Source organism: Amblyraja radiata, chromosome 13 (genome assembly GCF_010909765.2).
Source record: "Amblyraja radiata isolate CabotCenter1 chromosome 13, sAmbRad1.1.pri, whole genome shotgun sequence".
Taxonomy (NCBI): Eukaryota; Metazoa; Chordata; class Chondrichthyes; order Rajiformes; family Rajidae; genus Amblyraja; species Amblyraja radiata.
Genome location: NC_045968.1, coordinates 33,431,454 through 33,455,115, shown reverse-complemented (window position 1 = coordinate 33,455,115; position 23,662 = coordinate 33,431,454). Strand labels below are relative to the sequence as shown.

General features: G+C 50.9%; 1 protein-coding gene across 4 annotated transcripts in view; it reads right to left on the bottom strand.

The window, feature by feature from the left end:
- Positions 1-23,662, bottom strand: part of LOC116979824 (lipoma-preferred partner homolog) — a 159,894-nt gene that overhangs the window by 13,268 nt on the left and 122,964 nt on the right. For all 4 annotated transcript variants that reach the window (XM_033031694.1, XM_033031697.1, XM_033031695.1 and 1 more), the window contains 2 exons: positions 10,353-11,000; positions 1,679-1,823 (listed from right to left, as the gene is read on the bottom strand). In XM_033031694.1, the coding sequence (XP_032887585.1) occupies positions 1,679-1,823; positions 10,353-11,000 (793 nt within the window). The remainder of the gene's footprint in view (positions 1-1,678; positions 1,824-10,352; positions 11,001-23,662) is intronic.

Here is a 23,662-nt window from a genome sequence, read left to right as displayed (position 1 = left end):
GAGTCATTTGCAACCTGTTTCTCTCGCGGTTCACAGACTCACCACTTTTGCGGGCTGGAAGAGTCTGTGTTCCACGTGTATATGGAGTGTGTGAGGCTGCAGCTCCTGTTCCAATACCTAAAGGTGCTGCTGCTTGCCTTCTGGCTGAATTTCTCACCCACCATCCCCATCTTTGGACACCCTGTGCGTAGGGGAGAGGGTAGGGCCGAAGATGTCATGGTTGGGTTGCTCCTGGGCCTGGCCAAGCTGCCCATCCTCGAGTCACGGCGCCAGGCAGAAGAGGGTTCTACCCGAGCCGGCTGCCTGCCCCTATTCCGGGGTTACGTCCGCGCCCGGGTGGTTTTGGAATGGGATTACGCGCTGTCCAGAGCCTCCATGGAGGATTTCCGGAACCCATGTGCACAGCATGGGGTGGAGGGTATCCTCAATATAGGGAAATAATTATATAATATTTAAGAATATTTGTTTATTTTGTATTATGGTGTTGGTTTTTTGTTGTTGTATTTTTGTGTCTATTATTTTGTAAATAGTTAATTTAAATTATATTTTGGTAAATAAAAGCCTCACTTCCACTCTACACCTCCCCTTCCCTCCTGGAGAGGTGGGAGGAAGGTTGGAAGGTTGGAGATATGCAGAAGGGAACTAGAGATTCACTCGCTTGCCAGGTCACACCCGCGCAATGGCTGCATTAATGGGGGGGGGGACCGCAGGGAGCAGCAGTGCAGCTCCCATGGTGCAGCGGCGACTGGAATGAACACTCTATGGGATCAACATGGGCAGGGAGGAGACCGGCGCTAGTAAATAGGAAGCAGGAGGAGTCAGGTCTGAGGTTCCTTCCCCAGCCCAGGAGAGGCCATTCTGTCCCTCGTCAGGCTAGTCATTTAGTTAGCCCAGCCCAGCCCAGCCCTGGAGAGGGGAGATGCTCAGGGCTGTGAGGAAAGGGCTGGATTGATCAGACAGCTCATCCAAAGAACCAGCACAGCCGCATGGGTTGAATGGCATCCTCCCTGTGATTCACAAGCAGCGTTCTCCAGCTTCCTTGGCTGCTGCCAGCGGACTGTTCTCCAGCAACATAATCAAGCAAACACCAAACGCCTTCTCCCTGGAAACACAGGAATCCTGCCAGACCCTCGAGCTGTCTCGCCAAATCAATCCCAACACTGAACATGCAGCACATGGAGCGATGCAGCAACCCTCCCCCAGCCTGCTCCCTCCGCACACTGCCTGCGTTGTCAGCACTGGGGTCCCGGCCACTCTACTGCCAGCACCTGTGCAGCAGCCCTGCAGCTCCTCCGCTGCAGCAACCATGCAGCACATCCCTGCAGCAGCCCTACAGCTCCTTCCTGCAACATCTCCGCAGCAACACCGCAGGAACCCTGCAGCACCTCTGCGGCTACCATGCAGCACCGCCTACTGAGAGAGAAAGCTCTCTGTTACTGGTATTTGGGGATTACTAAAGCAGCCACTGGACTCAAAGGGATATGTTGAGGGTGATCCCTCCTACAGTGAGAGGCACTGTAGTGACTGGTGTTTCACTGATGCGTCGAGCAAGTAAAGTATTGTAGGATGAGGGAGGAGAGGGCTCCATCAATGAAAACTGTTACTATGTTCGCACGGGGAGAGACGGCAGAAATACAGACACATCTGGATCAGACAAGCCGCCACTGGTTTTCTTTACCAAAGTAATCATCCGATGGTGGATTCTCCATGTCGAACAACAGCTTCTTTGTCAGACGGTTAAGTTCATCCTCTGGCCTTGGAACTGGAGCGGAACCCGGAACCGGAGCTGGAACCGGAGCAGGAGCTGGAGGCTGGTAGACATTCTGAGAGAAAGAGAAAACGCATGTCGATAAATCGAGCATCAAACACAACTCCCAACAGCAGTTTTTAAGAAGGAACTGCAGATGCTGGAAAATCGAAGGTACACAAAAAAGCTGGAGAAACTCAGCGCGTGCAGCAGCATCTATGGAGCGAAGGAAATAGGCAACGTTTCGGCCCGAAACGTTGCCTATTTCCTTCGTTCCATAGATGCTGCGGCACCCGCTGAGTTTCTCCAGATTTGTTTGTGTACCTTCCAACAGCAGTTGCTCTACGAGGGTTGATATTATGATTGGCAATTTCCTGGGCTGTGGGGAATGGAGCAAAGAGACAGTGTCACTGTGTTATAGAGCTGTATAGCATGGAAACAGGCCCTTCAGCCCAACTCGTCCATGCTGACCAAGTTGCCTGACTGAGCAAGTCCCACTTGCCTCCATTATTCTCCATAACATGCCTGTCCATGTAACTTTTAAATGTTGTGATTGTTCCAGCCTCTATGACTTCCTCTGGCAACTCGGTTCATGTACCCACCACCCTCTGATGCCCCTCATGTTTCATAAACCTGTGTAAGGACACCCCTCAGCCTCCTGTGCTCCCAGGAGGTAAGACCCAGCTTATCTAGTCTCTCATTAACTCAAACCCCGCATCTCAGTAATATCCTCATAAAGATAAGACACAAGGAGCTGCAGACACTGAAATCTTGAGCAAGACACAAATTGCTGCAGTGATTCAGCAGGTCAGGCAGCATCTGTAAAGATAATGAATAGGTGACATTTCAGATCGGGACCCTTCTTCATAAATCCTTTTTGCTCCCTTTTCAGTTTAACGACATCAGGGCAACCAGAAATGTACACAATACTCCACACGTGGCCTTACCAGCATCTTGTAACCCTGTAACATGATGTTCCATTTCCTGCCCTCAATGCCCAGACCGATGAAGGCCAGCGTACCAAACCCTGCCTTCACCACCCTGTCTGCCTGTTTCGCCGACTGCATGGGACGATGTACCTGCACCCCTTGGATCCACTACAACACTCCCCAGGGTCGAGCCGTTGACTGCGTAACTCCTGCCCTCATTTGGTTTTCCAAAACGTAACACCTCACAATGATCTGAATTGAACTGTGTCTGCAACACCTCGGCCCATTTACCATAGGGACAGCACAGGTCAGACAAAGAGTGAAGCTCCCTCTAGACCAGGCTCAACACCCACAAGGAACTGCGCCCGGCCTGTTTATTCCGACCCAAGGGTCCCAAACCACGTTCTCCAGTGATCCTGTCTGACCCGCTGAGTTACTCCAGCACTGTGTCTTCTCATATGCATTAGTTCCCTTATCCATCGGGTTACAGCCTCAAAACAGGGTAGCACATGAACTGAGTAGGCTGTCGTTAATCCATGTTACTCTGTACAGTCCTGTTATTCTTCACTGCATCCTGTTACAGCATCCGTAACAATGCACAATAAGGCAAAGCACGGTGCAACAAATGGGAACATTGGGCGGTGTGGAGGAGGAGAGGGAGTGGATGTCCACAGACTGTAGCTGGGAAAGGGGAGGTAATGTTTTCCTGTATTAGCTGAGACACAGATTAAAGGGAATGGTGCTCGAGTTAGCTCTTTCACAGTGTTAGACCTTAGCTCCAGCACTGCGAACCTGCCCTGTCACCGCAACGTGGGAGGGATGAGATTGCACTGAGTGTTCAGAGAAGATCTGTGGGAACAGTGACACAATGGGAATAGTTTAGCTGTTGAGGAAAGAATGGAATAGCTGGGTTTATTTACTTTGGAGTAGGGAAGGCCAAGGGAAGATTTAATTAAGTGCAAAATGACGAGGGACCTAGAGTAAATACGAAAGACCCATTTCCTAACCAGAGGGATCAAACAGCACAGGGTAGGGATTTAAATTGATCAGCTGAATGATGAGAAGAGAAAAGGAAGTTTTATTCACCACAAAAGCACGTTCACAGGGAGAGGGTGGGAGAGGAAGGAATCTTCATCCCATGACCTGTGCCTGGGGTGTACACAATGACTGATACTGGCGTTAGGCTGGGACTGGTCTGTCACCAGATACCCTGACATTTCTCAGAGTCCTGACCTCCCAAAACCATCCACCTCTCTACTTCATCAACCTTAGCTTCTCCGTCGCCGTGCGTGGCATCAGGAAGGCTGGTAGTATCATCAATGATACTACCTGATAGTATGATACTTCATAGCAAAATGATTTGAGTATAGGAGCAGGGAGGTTCTATTGCAGTTGTACAGGGTCTTGGTGAGACCACACCTGGAGTATTGCGTACAGTTTTGGTCTCCTAATCTGAGGAAAGACATTCTTGCCATAGAGAAGGTTCACCAGACTGATTGCTGTGATGTCAGGACTTTCATATGAAGAAAGACTGGATAGACTCGGCTTGTACTCGCTAGAATTTAGAAGATTGAGGGGGGATCTTATAGAAACTTACAAAATTCTTAAGCGGTTGGACAGGCTAGATGCAGGAAGATTGTTCCCGATGTTGGGGAAGTCCAGAACAAGGATAAGGGGGAAGTATTTTGGGACCGAGATGAGAAAAACATTTTTCACAGAGAGTGGTGAATCTCTGGAATTCTCTGCCACAGAAGGTAGTTGAGGCCAGTTCATTGGCTATATTTAAGAGGAAGTTAGATGTGGCCCTTGTGGCTAAAGGGATCAGGGGTCATGGAGAGAAGGCAGGTACGGGATACTGAGTTGGATGATCAGCCATGATCATATTGAATGGCGGTGCAGGCTCAAAGGGCGAATGGCCTACTCCTGCACCTATTTCCTATGTTTCTATGATGTCTGCCACTCTGACCATCCCCTTTCCCTGTTCTACGTTCTGGGAGAAGATACAGGAGCTTGAAAGCCCAGAGATCCAGACAAGAAGAACATCTTCCTCACAGTTATCAGACTCCTGAACCCATCACCTCTTCCACACCCCCTTCCTACAGGCGCTGCCGTCCACTCTCACGCTCAACTCTACCTCATTCGGTGCACCTTAGTGTCTTTTTGCACCATTTCACATTGCATTGATCATTGCTGTGTGTATCTAGTTTACTTTGTGCGTTGCATGTGAACAGGGAATTTCATTGCCGGTGTATGCAACAATAAACCAACCTGGAGCTGAATCCCCCAATGACTGATCTATCACGTGTCTGCACCTCCTTAAACACTGCACTCCACAACTCCCTACCCAGCCACTGCACTCCACAACTCCCTACCCAGCCACTGTACCTTCCTCTCCCCATGCGCACCAGGTTTTGGGGGCTTCTGACGGTGCAGTAAGGATCTCTTCGTAGAGTCTGCACAATGAGGAGGGGGTTGGCCAGGGGAGGGAGGACACTGTATGATAGGGGATGTTGGTGGGAACATTACGGGTGCAGTGCTGTTCCCGACAGTTGACCGACCTAATAATCAATCTATCGATCAACCGATCAATTAACCAACCTAATAATCAATGAATGCTGCCGGTAAAAATGCAAATCCAGCTGCCCGAGCTAGGAGTCAGGATCTAGGGACATGGCTTTGACATAAGAGGCAGTCAGAACTATAGAGCACAGAAACGGGCCCCCCCCCCCTCCACCTCTCCATTCCCACCAGGTTTATAACGGAACGAGTCTCATTTGCCGGCATTTGGCCCTTATCCCGCTGAGCCCTTACTACCCAGACCCTGCATCACCCAGAGTGGGAGGGGGCTGAGGTGTGAATTACTACCAAGATCCCACCTGCAAACCAAGACAGCAGGTTGCAGGGAAATGTGGGGGGAAGCCAGTGATGGGATTGCTTTGAGAGCAGGCACAGACTCGATGGGCCAAATGACCTCTGTCTCTGGTAAGAAAACGCAAGTGGTTAAAGAAACAGTCACAAACGTGGGTTAGTCTGGGTGTGAATGATTTCCCTTACAGAGCACTGCAAGAGCCATGGTGTATGTTCGCATCTTCAGGGCAGGAGTGTCGGGTGGCAGAGGTGTGGGGCTGATCCCGTGTACTGATGCAGGTTCCTCCCAATTACCTGGGGTTACAGCACAGGCACTGACCAAAGCTACATTATTCTGCTTTCTTTGCGATGGTACTGGAAATTCAAAAACTAGATTTATAAATTTTAACAAGTGTTAATATTACACAAAGATTACTAAAATTTAAAAAAAATTACATTTATTAATAAGATTGGGAGGTCAGGCCTTTAAACAGCTTACAGGACAATGATCGCCCCAGACACCAACAGTAAGAAACGGGAGGAGTACAGGAACTTTTGTCGACAACAAAAGCACAAGTGACATAGAATCAGTTTAAAGCCAAGAGGGTAAGAATGTCGCGACAAGATAAAAATTGCTGTCAGGTGAAAGTGAGGGAGAAGCTAAAAGTTCTCAGAAGGAGCGGCGAGCAGATATAGGTGCAGGTGAGAGGCGCGAGGGAGGCAGGAGCGGCGGGGAGAAACAAGCACGAGAGCCAGCAGAAGCAACAATTCATTCACTACTTTATCAGGGAATGGGTTGTCAGAGTAATGTGGGCTGAACGAGGCAGATAACGGTGACATTTTAAATTAAAAGAAGGAGCGAGCAGGGAGAGTGCATCGTGACTTTGCATCAGTATCAGTGATGGGGAAAGAAATGGGCATAAGTACCTCCCAGTGACAGCACTGAGTCAGAGCCAGGAGGCAGAAACATGAACAGAATTACTCACGGCAGAGCAAAGAAAGGCATTGTAGAACAACGCTCTCCCTGCACTGCCCCTCCCACAGTGCGGCACGCTCCTGATATTTGGGCACCCAGTACAGAGGGGGTAGGGGTGGGAGGATCTCCCTGTCGGTCTGCTCCTGGGCCTGGCCAAGATGGCCATTCGCGGGTCCAGGCAGCGGGTAGTCGATGGCCGCACCAGGGTTGGCTGTCTGACCCTGTTCCGGGCCTACGTCCCTGGAGAGGGAACGCGCGGTGTCCACGGGGACGTTGTAGGCCTTCCGTGAACGCTGGTCACCGCAGGAGGTCGAGTGTATTGCTGATAAAGTTGGCGTTATATTAATCTGATGACCATTTGTTTGTAAACTGTCAACATAGGCAGCCTTTGGTCGTGTTAATACGCTGTATGTTTATTTTTATTTTCTGAATAAAAGTATTGTATAATGAAAAATGTTTTAAATTGTACAGGGATCTTTCAGTACCGCCCCTCCCACAGTGCGGCGCTCCCGCACTGTTTTCCTGCTCAGCTCTGGGTGGGGGGTGTTTATTGAGGATGTACGAGTGTTGTGAACACTCTGTCCAGGAGTTCATTAAACTCACAACTGCAGCCACTGCTGGACACCAGGATCAGTGAGTTTAATGAACAACATGCAGTCACTTACAGTGCAACACTAACACAGCCAACAAGCTCTCTCGGTCCTGCCAGCTCCCTCATGTCTCAGTTCATGAGCAGATTGCCGTGAGTAACTGCTGGATAGGAAGCGTCTGTGAGTCTTTAACTGCACAGCAAGCAGTGGTGAGACGAGCTGCCGGTGTATGACTCAGTGCCTCCTTCCTCACACACAAGCTCGATCTGCACACACTGCTTCTCCAGGGAATCTCCCCAATCGACACAACAACCTCCTAGACAAGGCTATTAAACACAATTAATATTTCCTCCCTACTTCCCAAGCCATGTACTTGGTGATTTGGTCAAAGATAAACTGCCCATCCCCACAGTGGAACAACTTCCGGCTACAGCAGTGCGGGGAGAAAGGGATAGCAGTGGTAGTGCAGAATGAATGGTCAGAGGGCAAGGAGGAGTGAAGAGTGAGGGGAGGGGTGGGGGGGGGGGGAGTGGTGTGTGTCACACATAGTCTATGAGGGAAGTCAGTCCCTCTCACCCCAACACCGCCCCAGGAACATTCTGCTCCACAAACTCATCCCTTCCAACACAGGGCGCAGCGGGTAGAGCTACTGCCTCATAGTGCAGTCATCAGGCCTGTGATGCTGTCTGTGCGGAGTTTGCATGTTCTCATAAGGTCATAAGTGATAGGAGCAGAATTAGGCCATTCGGCCCATCAAGCCTACTCTGCCATTCAATCATGTCTGATATATCTCTCCCTCCTAATCCCATTTTCCTGCCTTCTCACCATAACCCCTAACTGCGTGGGTTTCCTCCGGGTGCTCCGGTTTCCTCCCCAATCCAAAGGAGATGCGGGTTTATAGGTTAATTGGCCCTCTGTAGATTGCCCTTAGTGTGTGGGGAGTGGTGATAAATGGAGGGAATGTGGGAGGAACAGTGGAATGGTGTACGATGGTCGGCGTGACGTGGTGCGGAGACAGGTTGGTGGGGTCCACACTGTAGACCCCATCTACCAGCTACATCAGCATACCCAGCGCACTCAACCTGCCCTGCAACCAGGCAACATCACAGTTGTCACCCTGCCCTGTAACCAGGCAACATTTCAGCAGCTCTGAGCTGCTCCATATTTCAGCTACCTCATACCTGGTGAATATCCAAACTCTTCCCAACTCAGGAACCATCTCCAAGTCTGCTCTCTTCTGCATCAATAACGTCCCCTGTTCACACGGACAGGTCTGCCCTCCCTGGAAGCCCGGGGCTGTGGAATTCCCCCTTTTTCTCCCTCCCCACCCTCCCCAGCACAAAGCAGGCCCCACTGGCTGAGCCTTTGTCTGTCTGTAGATTGATGAAGCAAAATACTGCAGATGCAGGGAATCTAAGCCAAAGAGCAAAGGTGCCGAGACAATCCACAGCCAGGCAGCGAAACATCTTCAACATGAAACGTTCACTCTGGTTCTCTTTCCCTGGACGCTGCCTGACCTGCTGAGTGTTTCCAATATTTTCTGCTTTGGACTCTGGACAATAGTCTGTGTACGCTTTGTCTGACAACGCTTCTGGGCAGTACCCTGCGATGATTTACTACACAAAGGTTTAAGGCTTTCCTGCTTGTTTTGGACGTAGAGGAGGAAGCTTTGTCCACCCTAACCACACAGCTGCATTGGAACTGCTCTTCACATCCATGTCGGGGGGGGGATACAGCTCTGCCTGTGTGGTCTCAGCCGGGAATCGAACCGCCCCGCCTGGTGAGGATGGGCAGTCTGTGGCATGTGCAGGGAAACTGGTCGGGGGAAGTGTGGGGTGTCCCCTCACTCAGATTCACTGGCCTGTTTCTGTATCTCAGCGCTGGCTGCTGTGTTGACCCCTCTATTCCCACCAGATCAGCCCACCCCCTCACCGATAAATCGTCACGGTGAACAGCTCACTGCCGGGGCTCCAACCCGCTTCATCAACCCCAGGTTACAGCCCCTTCTTCCTTCCTGTGGTCACAGTGATCAGTGGGCATGTACCCCAGCTGATCAGTGTCTGTGCCTACTCCCACACACGCATCACCCACACTGTGGACCAGTGTTCCAGCCCGCTGCTTCTTCCTCTTCCACATGCTGACACAGCTTCCCCTAAAGTCTGGCCTGTGCATTCTGTAATGCTGCTATTTCTGTCAGCAACAACTTCCACAGACACCCCTCAACTTCCTGAAGCCCTAAAGAAGTCCTTCAGAGAATCCCTTAACCCTTCAAGCAATGACATGGTGCTGTATCCATCTCCCGTTGCAGTAAAAAAAACACAAAGTGCTGGAGGAACTGGGTGGGTCAGGCAGCATCAGCGGAGGGGACGGACAATATCTCGGGTACAGCACAGATGCTGTCTGACCCTCTGAGTTCCTCCAGTACTTTGTGTTTTGCTCAGGTTTCCAGAGTCTGCAGTTTCCTGTGTCTTCGGCTGCATTGACACTGGGAATTTGGGAGCTGCATCACAAATCTGTCTGACGTGAACTTTGTCAATTCAAGAGCTCGGGAGAAGGTGATGGAGTAGAGCAAAGCTTCCGCATCGTGCCCTATGTCACCGTGCCATGGGCCATGTGTCCGTGCCGTGTGTCACCGTGCCGTGGGCCATGTGTCCGTGCCGTGGGCCATGTGTCCGTGCCGTGTGTCACCGTGCCGTGGGCCATGTGTCACCATGCCGTGGGTCATGTGTCCGTGCCGTGTGTCACCGTGCCGTGGGCCGTGTGTCACCATGCCGTGGGTCGTGCGTCAACGTGCCCTGCATCACCTTGCACAGGCTCATCTTTCCATGTATTACGAGCCGTGTGTCACCGTGCGCTGTGTCAGCGTACCGCGGGTTGTGTTCATGTCTTGTGTCACCTGCTGTGTGTGATGTGCAATATGTCAGTGTGCTGTGAGTTACTGTGTCATGTGTCATGTGCCTTTTGTCATATGTCATGTGTCGTATGTCATGTGCCATATATCTGTGCCTTGTGCTGGTTGTATGTGCCATGTGTCTGTGTCATGTGTCTGTGCCATGTGTCTGTGCCGTGTGTATGTGCTGTGTGTATGTGCTGTGTGTATGTGCTGTGTGTCACCATGTTTCTGAGGGGTTAGAGGCGATGGGGTTCGGGGGGATAGAGACTGGGAATGGCGTACGGAGACAGGGGGGGCAGGAGGACTGGGGGTCGGGGTGCAGTGTTCAGGGGTTCGAGGGACTCCGGAGACAGGGGTGGTGCTGGCCTACCTTGGATTGCTGTGTCATGGCAGCTGGCCCCAGTGCCGGCTCCATGCCGTGGACCTTCCTGGGGGAAGCGAGCTGGCGGTAGGGGCCGGCGGGTGGTCCCGGGTTGTAGGCTGGCTCTGGCCTCCAGGGACTGTGTCCGCGGTGGGCAGGCTCTCCGGCGTAGCCTCCTGCGTAGGCGGGTGGCACGGGCTGCAGGTCCTGGTAGCGGGAAGGTGGTGTCGATGCCGTGTAGCCGTAGCCGGGCTCGGGGGCCCAGGTCGGTGCGGGGCGTGGTGGTCCGTGTCTCGCTGGCTCAGGAGAGCGGCCGGGCGGCAGGGTGTACTGCAGGGAGACCCCGGGCTCTGGGCCCGGCGGCAGGTAGTGTGGGTTGGGCTGGGCGGATTTGACCTGCACGTTAAAGGCCGGCTGCGCTGGCGTGGAGGCGGTGCTGTAGGAGGCCGGCACTGGCTGCGGCAGGGTCCGGGTGGCTCCGGTCGGCCCCGGGCTGGCTCCCGGCTTCCCACCCGTCTTCTTGGTGGCCGTCAGCAGTGGCTGGGCTGGGATGACCATCCTCTGGTGACCGATCACCGGGCTGGGAGCTGCCATGGTTCCCGGGACTGCACCTCCCAATGAGCCGGCAAGTGGCAACGTGCCTGGACCACCATGACTCTGAAACATAAGCAAAGGGAGACAGGTGTACACGTAAGTAATGGTGTACAGGTGTGCAAGCAGGTACAGGTGCACATGTGTACAGGCAGGTAATGGTCTCATCAACCAGAGCGGTGGCACTGGCACATACTAGCACACAGAAATATACACATGTTGTCCACACAGGCACATACATACACACTTATATACATCAGCACAAAAGAATGTGTGTATACTTGCAAGTGCATACAGGAATGTATACACATGTGTAGAGGCGTACATGAATACACACACATGTACATGAATGCATTCAGATGTACGCTTGCACATGAATGCACACACATGTACATGAATGCACACATGTACCTGAATGCACACAAGTACATGAGTCTGCATGTACCCAGAGTACCCATGTTTGCATTCCATCGATGGGGCCAGTGGGGAAGCGAGGGTTTGGTGGATGGAGGGAGGGGGTGTTGACACCAGGGTTGGCTCTGACTACCGGGTACCGCTTCTTCCCCCGTGTCTGGGTTTTTATTCAGGTGCAACATTGCCTCCCTGTCGATTTTGTCGAGTCTGTGCTGCCCCCTAATGTGGGCGTACAGGTCCCAGTTGGACAGGCATGCCAGATGTGAATGACCAGTGTGAATCACAGCTGGAAACTCCCGTCCCGCACCTGAGGTTCAGAGCAGTGCTTCACCGGCTTTGACAGTGTAAACCTCTATTAAGGGCCTGTCACACGAGCATGCGACTGCATGCGGCAAGCGTGACCTAACGTGGTCGCTTGAGCCGTACGGCCTCGCAGGGCCGGTCCCACTTCGATCGCCGGAGCTGTATGGAGTTGTGTGGAGCTGGTCCCGACATCGAGCGGGGCTCCGAAAAAATGACACTGTCCAAAAATTCCGCGCGGCAACGGCCTGTCGGCCCGCAGCCGCATTGGGGCCGTATGCACCGCCTCGACGCCGTACGCAGCGTCTTGACGCCGTACGTCACGCACAAAATTCCCGCGGACTTCGCTCGAACTTCACGTCAACTCGTACGGGATCACTCGAACTTCACGTCAACTCGTACGGGATCACTCGACCTCCGCGCAGCCCCCGCTTCCGGTTTGGTCGCGCTTGCCGCATGCAGTTGCATGCTCGTGGGACAGGCCCTTTACTGACCTGTTACCGCTCTAGTTGTTAAACGCTCTATTAGTGACCTGTTTCCCACTATTAGTTAACTGCTCTACTAGTGACCCTTCAACGGCAACCAAACTTTCAAATTCACCTTCAACGGCAACCAAACTTTCAAACCAATGAAATACTGAGGACTGCTAAGCATTCAAGTAAATATGTCTGAGATACGGACTGAGATATGGACAAAACAAACAGAATTGCAGAACTGTGAAACTTCCACATTAATCGTGGTAATTTGCAAAACTCAGTCAGCACATTAATTCGAGAAGAGGAGAACAGCTCATACTATTTTTAAAACATTTGAAATGATGCTATTTGTGGTATACACAAATATGAGACGCACAGAGAGAGCAGATAGAGAGGAACCCTTTCCAAAACCTAGAGGACACGGGTTTCGGGTGGGGGTTGGGGGAGGTGGAGGGTTGTCGAGAGCATCTGTGGAACAACCTTTCCACACAGAGGGTAGTAGGTGTATGGAACGAGATGTCAGAGGAGGTAGTTGAAGCAGGTATTATCACAATATTTAAAAGACATTTGGACGGGTACTTGGATAGGATAGTTTAGATGGATATGGGCCAAATGCAGGCAGGTGGGACTAGTGTAGTCCGGGCATGTTGGTCGGCATGGACGAGATGGGCTGAAGGGTCTGTCTCCATGCTGTGTGACTCCATTACAAATACTACAGCAGCAGCTGAATGGCCCAGTGCAGCGAGGTGGTCACTTGTCCAAGCTCCTCCGCAGATCAAGTAGTGTGAACGGTGAGAGATTGCAGCCGGTATCAGAATGCACAATTCACACTGGGATAACAGCAGCCAGCATGGCATGTCTCTGCTCACCACCGGCCAACTGCTGACCACAGGCAGGACGTATACTGTGCCCCACAGGCGTGTGTGCACAGTATATGTCTCCGCGTTTAACCAAGGATACTGCTGTATTTGAAGCAGCCCAGAGAAGGGTAATGGACATTGGAGGAAGGGTGGACTGGCTGGGCTGTGATGGGGACGGGACTAAAGATATTGAGGTGCGTTATCCGGGCATGTGGAGTGGATGTCCCCTCCCTTGTGGAAGAATCTAGAACGGGCAACCTGGTTTAAAGTCCAGAGCAATTTCCTTCAGAACCTTGAGAGACGTCAGGAACCAGGAATTTAATGGAGGGGGAGGGGGGGGGATGAACACTAGAGTAGATGGGGAGATGGGGGCCGATACTGATACCTTGTGAGTGGCCCCGAGGGAAATTGGCGGGGCTGACTGAGACGCCGGGAGAGGCTGTTGGGGGCCGAGACCTCTGGCGTGGCTAGGAAGAAGGACTAGGATGGTCAGGTGCAAAATTCTGCAGAGCTGGTAATATCATCATATCCTCATGAATCTTTCTTGAACCCTCCTCTCCATTTTAATGCGTTCTCCATTGATTCCGCCTGTTCTGTCTCTGACTGTATCCCTCCTGCTCTCGTTCTCAGCCACAGTGGTCTACATCCTCTCCCCTTGGTGACATCCACTGTGCAAACCTCCATCAACTCCTCTGTCCCACATTCGGACTGAAACTTTCCCCCGACTGTGGGCCATTTGGTGAAACACCAGTCACTGCGGTGCCTCTCACTTTAGGGGGAATCTACACTGTAAACCCTCTCTCAACATGTCCCTTTGATTCCAGTGGGGATCACTCCCAAATGCCAGGAACAGAGGACTTTCTTCCTGTGTTACACATATTGAACAGTACAGGAAGAGGCCCTTCAGCCCACAATACGGCATCCGTCTCCACCACCATCCATGGCAGCACGATCCAGGCACCCACACTCTCTGTATAAAACTTTTACCCCAGAAAGGTCGACACAAAATGCTGGAGTAACTCGGCGGAAAATGCAGCATCTCTGGAGAGAAGGAATGGAAAACGTCGCCTATTCTTTCTCTCTAGAGACGCTGCCCGTCCCACTTAGTTACTACAACATTTTGTGCCTACCTTCGATTTAAACCAGCATTTGCAGTTCTTTCCTACACATTTTACCCCAGAAATCTCATTTGAATATCCGTCTCTGACCTGAAACCTATGTCCTCGAGCTACAGAGCTGTGCAGCATGGAAACAGGCCCTTTGGCCCATCTTGAACCATACCGCCCAAGTTAACATGTTTGGTTAGTCTGATTTCCCCATATCCTAAACCTTTCTTATCCATATATCTGTCAAAATCTATATTAAAAGTTATAATTGTATCCACTTCTATAGCTTCCTCTGGCAGCTCAGTCCCGATACCGACTACCCTCAGAATGAAATATTTGGCCCTGAGGTCCCTCTTCAATCTCTCCCATTTCACTTTAAGCCTGTGCCCTCTAGTTTTAGAATCTTCAGCTCTGGGAAAAAGATTGTGAAAAGGGCTGTGGCGCTGGTGAATCTCTTCTGCACCCACTCTGGTGAATCTCTTCCAACCCACTCCAACGTATTGACATCCTTCCTGCAGCTGGACGAGCAGAACAGTACCAGTGACCTGTACAGCTGATGCCCCACCTTTAGTAGCTGTACCCTTCCCATTGAAGGCAAATGCGTTCTTCCCCACACTGCCCGCCATCCGGTGAAGTGTGGTCCTGTACTAGGTTCTGTGAATGACTGTAGCTGATGACCATGGCTCTGTACAACACCGTCTACATTTCCCTGAGATCATCCCAGCCTCTAGCAGTGATGACCAAGCTCCCTCGTTTTCCACTCATTGATCATCCCAGGAATCGACCTACTCAATCAATACCGCATTATCTCCAAGGCCGGTGAGTTTTCCTTTGACGCAGAGATCAAAACTGCAGCTGGTACTCTATTATGGCAAACACCGCTCGAGAAAGCAGAAAGGAAGAACATTTCCTCAGAATGTACTTTTGGGAACTAACAGGTAAAGGAAGATCAGTCCAAGTTATGAAAGCATGAAGGGAGTGTGGGGTTTGCTTGGGTTCTGATTGCACCAGGGAAGCGGTGACCAAGATTTGCCACGCTCTAAGCATTACACACCTTGCACAATCTTTGATAGAACAGTATGGCACAGATCAGATCCTCCTATGTGCGCAGAACATGATGCCATTAAACTAATCACCTCTGCCTATACGTGGTCCATATCCATTCATTCACCGCATATCCATATGCCGGACTAAAGACTCTTTAACACCACTATCGTATCTGCCTCCATCACCACCCCTGGCAGTGCGTTCCAGGCACCCACCACCCTCTGTGTAAAAACCTTGCCCCACACATCTCCTTTAAATTCTCACCATCTCACCCTAAAGCTATGAATTTATGTATTTGACTGTCTACCCTATCTATGCCTCTCATAATTTTATATACTCCTACTATCTCACCATTAAACTGCAATTACATGCTGTATCACTGTGAGGCTGAGCAAGGGACTGTATATCCAGATAGAAACACTGTACTCGTGGTATTGTGTCTCACTGGTGTGCTTGTCTGTACAATGCAGTGTGTCACACAGTCGCTACAATGCAGCGTGTCATAGTCCGTACAATGCAGCGTGTCACACAGTTGCTACAATGCAGTGTGCCAGTCTGTACAATGCAGTGTGTCGCAGTCTGTACTGTACAATGCAGTGGGTCACATAGTCTGTACAATGCTGTGTCACACAGTCTGTACAATGCAGTGTGTCGCAGTCCGTAAAATACAGTGTCACGCAGTCCCTACAATGCAGCGTGTCACAATTCAAGACAGCAACAGGCATTTGCCTGGGGAGGTGGATGCTTTGCTGAAGGCCTGGGACCAGCTCCTGTACAAGTTAAGGATCTGAAAGCAATCACATCATCAGACAGGACCCACCAACACTGAGAGGGGGGGGGGGGGGGGGGTTAGCGGGCGTGGGTGTGTAACACCCTCTGCACCTGGCTGCCAGGTGGGATGGTGACACTGGCTACCTTCAGCACAGGCCCAGGGCCTCAGGGCAATGGCCACACTCTCTCATAGATACTGAGGCCCAGGCCAATTTCATTTTTAGAGGCCCCCAAGCCAAGATCAAGCAGAGGCCCCTCAATTTTAGAGGCCCCCAAATCAAGATCCCTTTGAAGCAGACAGGCATGAGGCCCATGCCAAATGGCACTCGTTGCCCCCCCCACCCCCCCCCTGATAGGGCCTGGCAATGGCTAACCTCACCGATACCCCGACATGTACAAAATCACTGTTCTTGGTGAGGCTAGTGAAGGCCCAAGAAGTAGACTTTTAAAGATGCAAAGTTAATATTTTACACAAACCTCTCTAGAAGCATTTGTCAGCAGAGCCTGATTATTGGCTCACTACGTGCAAGACCTCGAGAACATCCAGCACCTTCTTGATTACATCAGCTCCTCGCTGCTCTCTAACATCTCTCTCCAACCAACTGGAGTTACTGCCCGGGATGAGATCTCCTCTACTTCAGATTGCATCATACTGTAGCACCATCTCCAGCATTCACCCACTTGCCAGGAAATTAAACAGATGGCAACTGGTTAGTCCTCGAGCAAAGGCCCGTAAAACTCGCACTTCATAGGATTAGTCACTACACCTCGTAAATCTATCCACAAGTGACTACAGAGGCTGCACAGTCGTTGAAGTCTGAATCCCTTCCAAACCAGAGATCAATGGGGGAGAGAGGGTGAAACCACAAGCACGGGAACAGGTCGTAAACAAGTGGCAGGTAAGTTGTGGCAAAACACAAACCAGCGGGTGGCACAGGGGGCATCAGTGGCAGTGAGGGGTGGGGGGGGTGGGGTTGAGAGAAACAACTGGCAATCAGTGCACAGAGAGCATGTGAGAGAGAGGAGGGGGAGAGGGATATAGAGAGGTGGAGAGAGAGGTGGGGGTGAGGAAGGGAGTGAGAGAGAATCAATAGATAGCGAGAGTGGGAAATTCAATCGACACCAGGTTAGCAGGCAGCGTTAATAGCCAGTCAAATACGGAGTCCATGGAGAGAGGAAGTTACTAGATAGTAGGGAGCGAAGGGGAGAGAGATAGGGAGAGCTTCAAGTGACACAGGGAGTCAATGAGGGGAGAATGGTGCAAGGCCACATAGTCATATTGTAATTCGGTATTGCAGTCAGAGGATGGCCTTTGGATTATTATTCTGGAGACCAATAAATATTGAAATGTAGTAGTCACGGTCATACAGTGTGGAAACAGGCCCTTCGGCTCAACTTGCCCACGCCAACCAAATGCTTCATTTACACTTGGTCCACCTGCTCGCTAACCTTTTTTATTAATGTAATTGTCTAATGTCTTTTAACTGTTGTTCTAGTGCCGGAGATCGAGAACAGAGATTACTATTTTCGATGGTGAATCTTCCGTCAGGCATGAAGGGCCAGGGGAGAGAATGTTGGCAAGGGGAGATGGAGAAGTGTCAAATGGATGGAATAATGAGACGGGTGGGTCAGACAGAGTGTGGGTCTCCCAGCAACGACCCTGAGCCGTTCCCAACAACATTCAGAAAACTAATCTCTATTTCTGAAGCCTGTGGGTAACATGATTCCTGCCCCATCTCCGTGCTGAGAAACAGGAGCCTGTGGCTGTGGTTTTGCAGGGTCAGGCGATATAAACACTGGGTGTAGTGACGCTCTTGGGCAGGAATAGAATGGCACACCAGACCTGGTCCAAGGTTAATATTCCAACACACGGGAACACTCTGAGACCTCCTCCTTCAAACCAACGCTCGTCAAAACAGTGCTCTGTACAGTTTGTTCCTGTGTAAAACATATTGCTAATCCGGGATTTATTTTGATTTCTCTAATCCTGTCCAGTGTTCCATTTCTCTGCGGCACCAGTTATTTCACCTTTCAGCGTTGATTCATCTGCAGGCTTTCTACCACAGACTCTAAACAGAGATGGGGAAATGTGGCACCATAAATACCACACGCAGCACTCATTCACCAGGGATAGACACAAGAAGCGGGAGTAACTCAGCGACACAGGCAGCCTCCCTAGAGAGAAGGAATGGATGACGTTTCGGGTCGAGACTCTTCTTCAGACTGAGATCTGAAGATCTTGGGCGGACACGGTGGCGCAGCGGTACAGTTGCTGCCTTACAGCGAATGCAGCGCCGAAAACCCGGGTTCGATCCTGACTACGGGTGCTGTCTGTACAGAGTTTGTACGTTCTCCCCGTGATCTGCGTGGGTTTTCTCCGAGATCTTCGGTTTCCTCCCACACTCCAAAGACATACTGGTTTGTAGGTTAATTGGCGTGGTAAATGTAAAAATTGTCCCTAGTTGGTGGAGGATAGTTAATGGGCGGGGATCGCTGTTCGGCGAGGACCCGGTGGGCTGTATCTCTAAAACTAAAAAAAAAACTAAAACTAAAGTCAGGGGAGAGGGAAACTAGAGATAATGAGAAGGGTAAGGTGTGAAAACGACAAATCAAAGCAGACAATGCTCAAGGAAATGTAGAATGGTTCATTGATGTTGACAGTAAGGTGACTATGAGGCATACAATCAGTAAAATTAATCAGAAGGACAGATAACTAGTTGGAGAACTAGGGTGGTGGAGGGATGGAGAGAGAGCGAAAGCAAGAGTTCTTGAAGATAGAGAATCCATGTTGAAAACGCTGGGTTGTAAGCTGCCCAAGCGAAATATGAGGTGCTGTTCCTCCAATTTGCGTTGGGCCTCCCTCTGACAGCGGAGGAGGCCCAGAACAGAAAGGTCAGTGTGTGAATGGGAGGGGGAGTTAAAGTGTTCAGCAACCGGGAGATCATGTAGGCCTAAGCAGACTGAGCGGAGGTGTTCAACAAAACAATGAACATTCAGTGGGCCCTGACAGAGTTCGCTGCACATGCATGGCATTGCAGAGCCACACACTGGAGACCAGCTCTAGCAGTTGTGACAGCCCCGGCTTGGATCTGAATCATGGGCGAGGATGTGTGAGCGGGGAGAGTGCCTGGATTCTCATTCCCCGTTGTTACCAGCAGCACGGGTGGCCATTCGGGAAGGGCCAGCGATCCAGAGACGGTGCAGAGGTGGGGGTAGAGCACCAACTACAGTGCCCATTGGCACCATCTCACCAGCCAACCCCACATCACAGCAACTGGCCCGAAATCATCCCCCATCTCCCACAGCCCTATCCCACTGGTCACACGGTATACTTTAGCTTGTACTACTGTGGCCTGCTTTACCCAGTCGAGCTGACAATGTGCTGTATATCTGTTGCTAGTTGCGTTAATGCGCCTGTTGAGCTGCAGCAGGTGGAGATTCACTGCACCAGCCATGCTATATATGAACAGTAAACACGCCACTTCTCGGTTCTTTCTCCAATGGCACTCTGGTTACAAATCATCCTGTCCCTGGAGAGGCCTCGTTTATTCCATCAGCATCAGTAAATCTCCTCTCGATGTTCCCCACTGCAAGGAGAGAGGTCCTCACTCTGGGGAGTAATCCCCACTGGGGAGTAATTTCCACTCCAGGGTGCAATCCCCACATTTAGGAGAGTAATACCCACACTGGGGAGTGATCAGTTCAGTTCAGTTTCAGTTCAGTCCAATTTTAATTTATTGTCAAGTGTATCGAGGTACAGTGCAAGGCTTTTGTTGCATGCTACCCAGTCAGTGGAAAGCCAATCAATTATTACAATCAATCCATTCAGTGTATAGATACATGATATGGGAATAACGTTTAGTGCAAGGTAAAGCCAGTAAAGTCTGATCAAAGATAGTCCAAGGGTCCCTGATGAGGTATATAGTGGTTTTGGACCACTCTCTAGTTGTGGTAGGATGGTTCAGTTGCCTGATAACAGCTGGGAAGAAACCTACCCCAGAATCTGGAGGTGTGTGTTTTCACACTTCTGTATACCCAATGTGAGAGGGGAGAAGAAGGAGTGACCGGAGTGCAACGTCCTTGATTATGCTGCTGGCCTTGCCAAGGCAGCGTGAAGTATAAATGGAGTCAATGGAAGGGAGGTTAGTTTATGTAATGGTCTGGGCTGAGTCCCTGCAATTTCTTGCAGTGTTGGATGGAGCTGTTCCCAAACCAAACTGTGATGCACCCCAATAAAATGCTTTCTACCTCCACTGGACAGCTAATTGATTGAGTTCTGAGAGGCTGGCTCCTCTGGGACTGTGTCCCTGGAGTGCATGAAGTTGAGGGGTGGGTGACTTTATGGAGGTTTATAAAATCATGAAGGGCGTAGATACAGTGAATGGTTACAGTCTTTTCCCTGGGGTAATGGAGTGTGATACTCAAGGGCAGAGGTTTGAGATGAGAGAAGAGATTAAAAGGGAACCATAGGGGCAAACATTTTCATACAGAGGATGGTGGGTATATGGAACGAGCTGCCAGAGAAGGTAGGTACTATAACACCATTTAAAAGTCTCTTGGACAAGTACATGTATAGGAAGTATATGGGCCAAATGCAGGCAAATGGGACTAGCTGAGGAAGGCACCCTGGTCAACATGGAGGGGTCGGGCCAAAGGGCCTGTTTCCATGCTGTGAGACTCCATGACTAATTGTCCAATGGGTGAATGCCCGGTTTGAATCATCAATTGCATGTGGTATATTTTTGCCAAGCGTCGCGAAATAGGGTTACCAGGAGAAGCAGAGAGTAGTGGCTCAAGGTGCAGTCTGTAATGACTGTATAACTCCCTACTCTGTCTTACACCTGCCACCTCCTCCACTGAGCTGCGTTTTGATGCGACACTCAGCTGCACAAGCCTTTTGTCTGCACACTCTTAGGTCTTGATGCCTTCTCTAGCATTCTAATTCACCATCTTTCCAAGCTTACCATCACCCTCTAATCCCAGCAGCAAGCTGGTAAACCTTTCCTACACCCTCCCCAAAGGGTCCACATCCCTCCTGGAATGGAGCGACCAGAACTGCAACCAATAGACCAAAGTCCTACTGAGCTGCAGGAACGGCTCACCATGAAAGCCTGTGAACACGGCCCTTGCCCTTGATCATCTGGAGAGAGCGGGTGGCCAAGTGAAATATCCCGATGGAGCAGTGCACGCTAAACCTCTCCTCACACCACTTGCCCCAGTGAAACCATCGCACTCACTCTGGGCTTCCCTGTCGTGTGGACCGGAGCAGGTGCCACGGGCTCAGTGGTGAGGCGGGAGAAACAGGGCACGGACACACTGAGCAAAGTAAGGCTGAGACAACAGCTCAGCTCCACTGAGCAGAATATCCTGTCCCAGTGCTCAGTTACCCGGAGACCGCACACATCAGAGGATTACCACTGCTGCCAGAGAGCCCTCTCACAGCCATGAATGGCTGAAAGCAAAGTAGGAATTTAAATCCTCATAAAAGGTTTAATTAGCTGAGCCACTGCCAGAATAATCCCTCAATATCCTGAAGTGCCATCATTAAAACACTAAATACTCAGCACAACGTGTTCACAATCCCTGCTCAAATATTGGATCACTTTCATCAGGTAATTATCAAACATCTCAGGCTTTGACTATACACCCATTTTCCAATCAGTCGCATTCATATTTTCTGATGAGCTGCTGAGAGACTGTACAGCGGGAGGACATCACTCTGTATCCAACCTGTACTGTTCTTGCCTTTTTTAATTTGTTTTATTTTTATTATTATTTTTTTTTAATGAAAATACAAAAAAGTAACATGATCAATAGTGCCTTTGTGGCAGTTTACAAAACAACGGTCATCAGTTTTAAAATAACGTCGTTAGCATCAATATTACATAGAAACATAGAAACATAGATAATAGGTGCAGGAGTAGGCCATTCGGCCCTTCGAGCCTGCACCGCCATTCAATATGATCATGGCTGATCATCCAACTCAGTATCCTGTACCTGCCTTCTCTCCATACCCCCTGTTCCCTTTAGTCACAAGGGCCACATCTAACTCCCTCTTAAATATAGCCAATGAACTGGCCTCAACTACCTTCTGCGGGAGAGAATTCCACAGATTCACCACTCTTTGTGTGAAAAAAGTTTTCCTCATCTCGGTCCTAAAAGATTTCCCCTTTATCCTTAAACATTCGATCTCCCGCGGCGACCAGCGTTCACGGAAGGCCTCCAAAGTCCCCGTGGATACTGCATCTCCAGGGACACGCGGGCACGGACGTAGGCCCGGAAAAGGGGCAGACAGCCGACCCCGGTGTGGCCGTCGACTATCTGCCGCCTGGACCCGCGAAACACCATCTTGGCCAGGCCCAGGCGCAAAGCGACAGGGAGACCCCCCCCCCCCCCCTCCCTCCCGACCCCTCCCCCCTCCCTCCCTCCCCTCCCCCTGTACCGGGTGCCCAAATATCAGGAGGCTAAAATGTAGCCAAAACATGAGGAACAGCCCCTTCAATCGAACAGGGGCTGCATGTACCTCTCACACTGCATGTACACATGGAACTCGGTCTCTTCCTCGCCGCAGAAGTGACAGGCGGCTGGCGAGTCCGTGAACCGGCTCAAGTACCTGTTACAGGCCACAGATTTGTGCAACAATATCCACCCCAGGTCTCCGATGGGGACCGCTCCCAGTCAGGTGGTAACACGGACTGCCAGGGCGTGTCCGGACAGAAGACGAAGAAGTGTAGAGTGTGCAGGAGCAGACTATACAGTACGCGTCTCTCCACTTCACGGAACGGCACGCTGGGCATCCCGGAAAAGTGGCTCATGTTGCGTGGGGCTGGCATTCGGGAAGGGACGGAACGGGGGTAAGCTTGGACGGAATCGCACCATGCGCACGCCTCTCCTCGATACCCACCGTGAAAGTACGTCGCCAGCGCGTCTCATCTAGGAGGGCATTCAGAATACATGAACCTGCGCAGGGTCCTGAGACGGAGAGACGCCACCTGGGTACGGATGCAAACCAGCGCCTGACCGCCCTCCTCCAACGGGAGACTGAGAACCCCAGCAGAGACCCAGTGATTCCTCTCTTCCCAGAAGAAGTTCACCAACCTCCTCTGGTTCATGGTGATAAAATAGAGGACGGGCCCACAACATAGATGCCACCAGCTGGTTTATGACCAATGCTCTGCCCCAGTAAGAGAGCACACCAAGGAGGACTGATCAGCGACCTGGCCTGGTGACGACTTTCGTCCCTCGCTCCTGCCAGTTCGCCGGCCAAGCCCCCTCAGTGGGCCTCAGGAAGACCCCCAGGTAGAGGAGGTGCATGGTGCTCCACGCATAAAATGTCATCTACTCTGGCAGGGAGTCCACCTGCCACTGACCCACCAAGAAACCAGAACACTTCCCCCAGTTGATCCTGGCGGAGGATGCAGCCGAGAAAACCTGCTGGACGGTGTTGGTTTTGTTTTGTTTCGTTTGTTTGTTTGTTTGTTTTATTTCCTTTTTTTTCTATTTTCTTTCTCCCTCTCATTTTTTATATACTTCTGTCAGTATATATAATTTTACACAGTTCCTTCGGATCCTCCCTTGAGGAGGGGATGCTTCGTGCTCTGAAGAGCACACAACACTGCCCACTGTGAACCAGGCAGGACGAGTACACTGTGGTACACTCACACCCATCACTGCCACACTCTAATGCCAACATTGGTACGCTCACACCCTTCACTGCCACACTAATACCAACATTAATAATAATAATAATAATA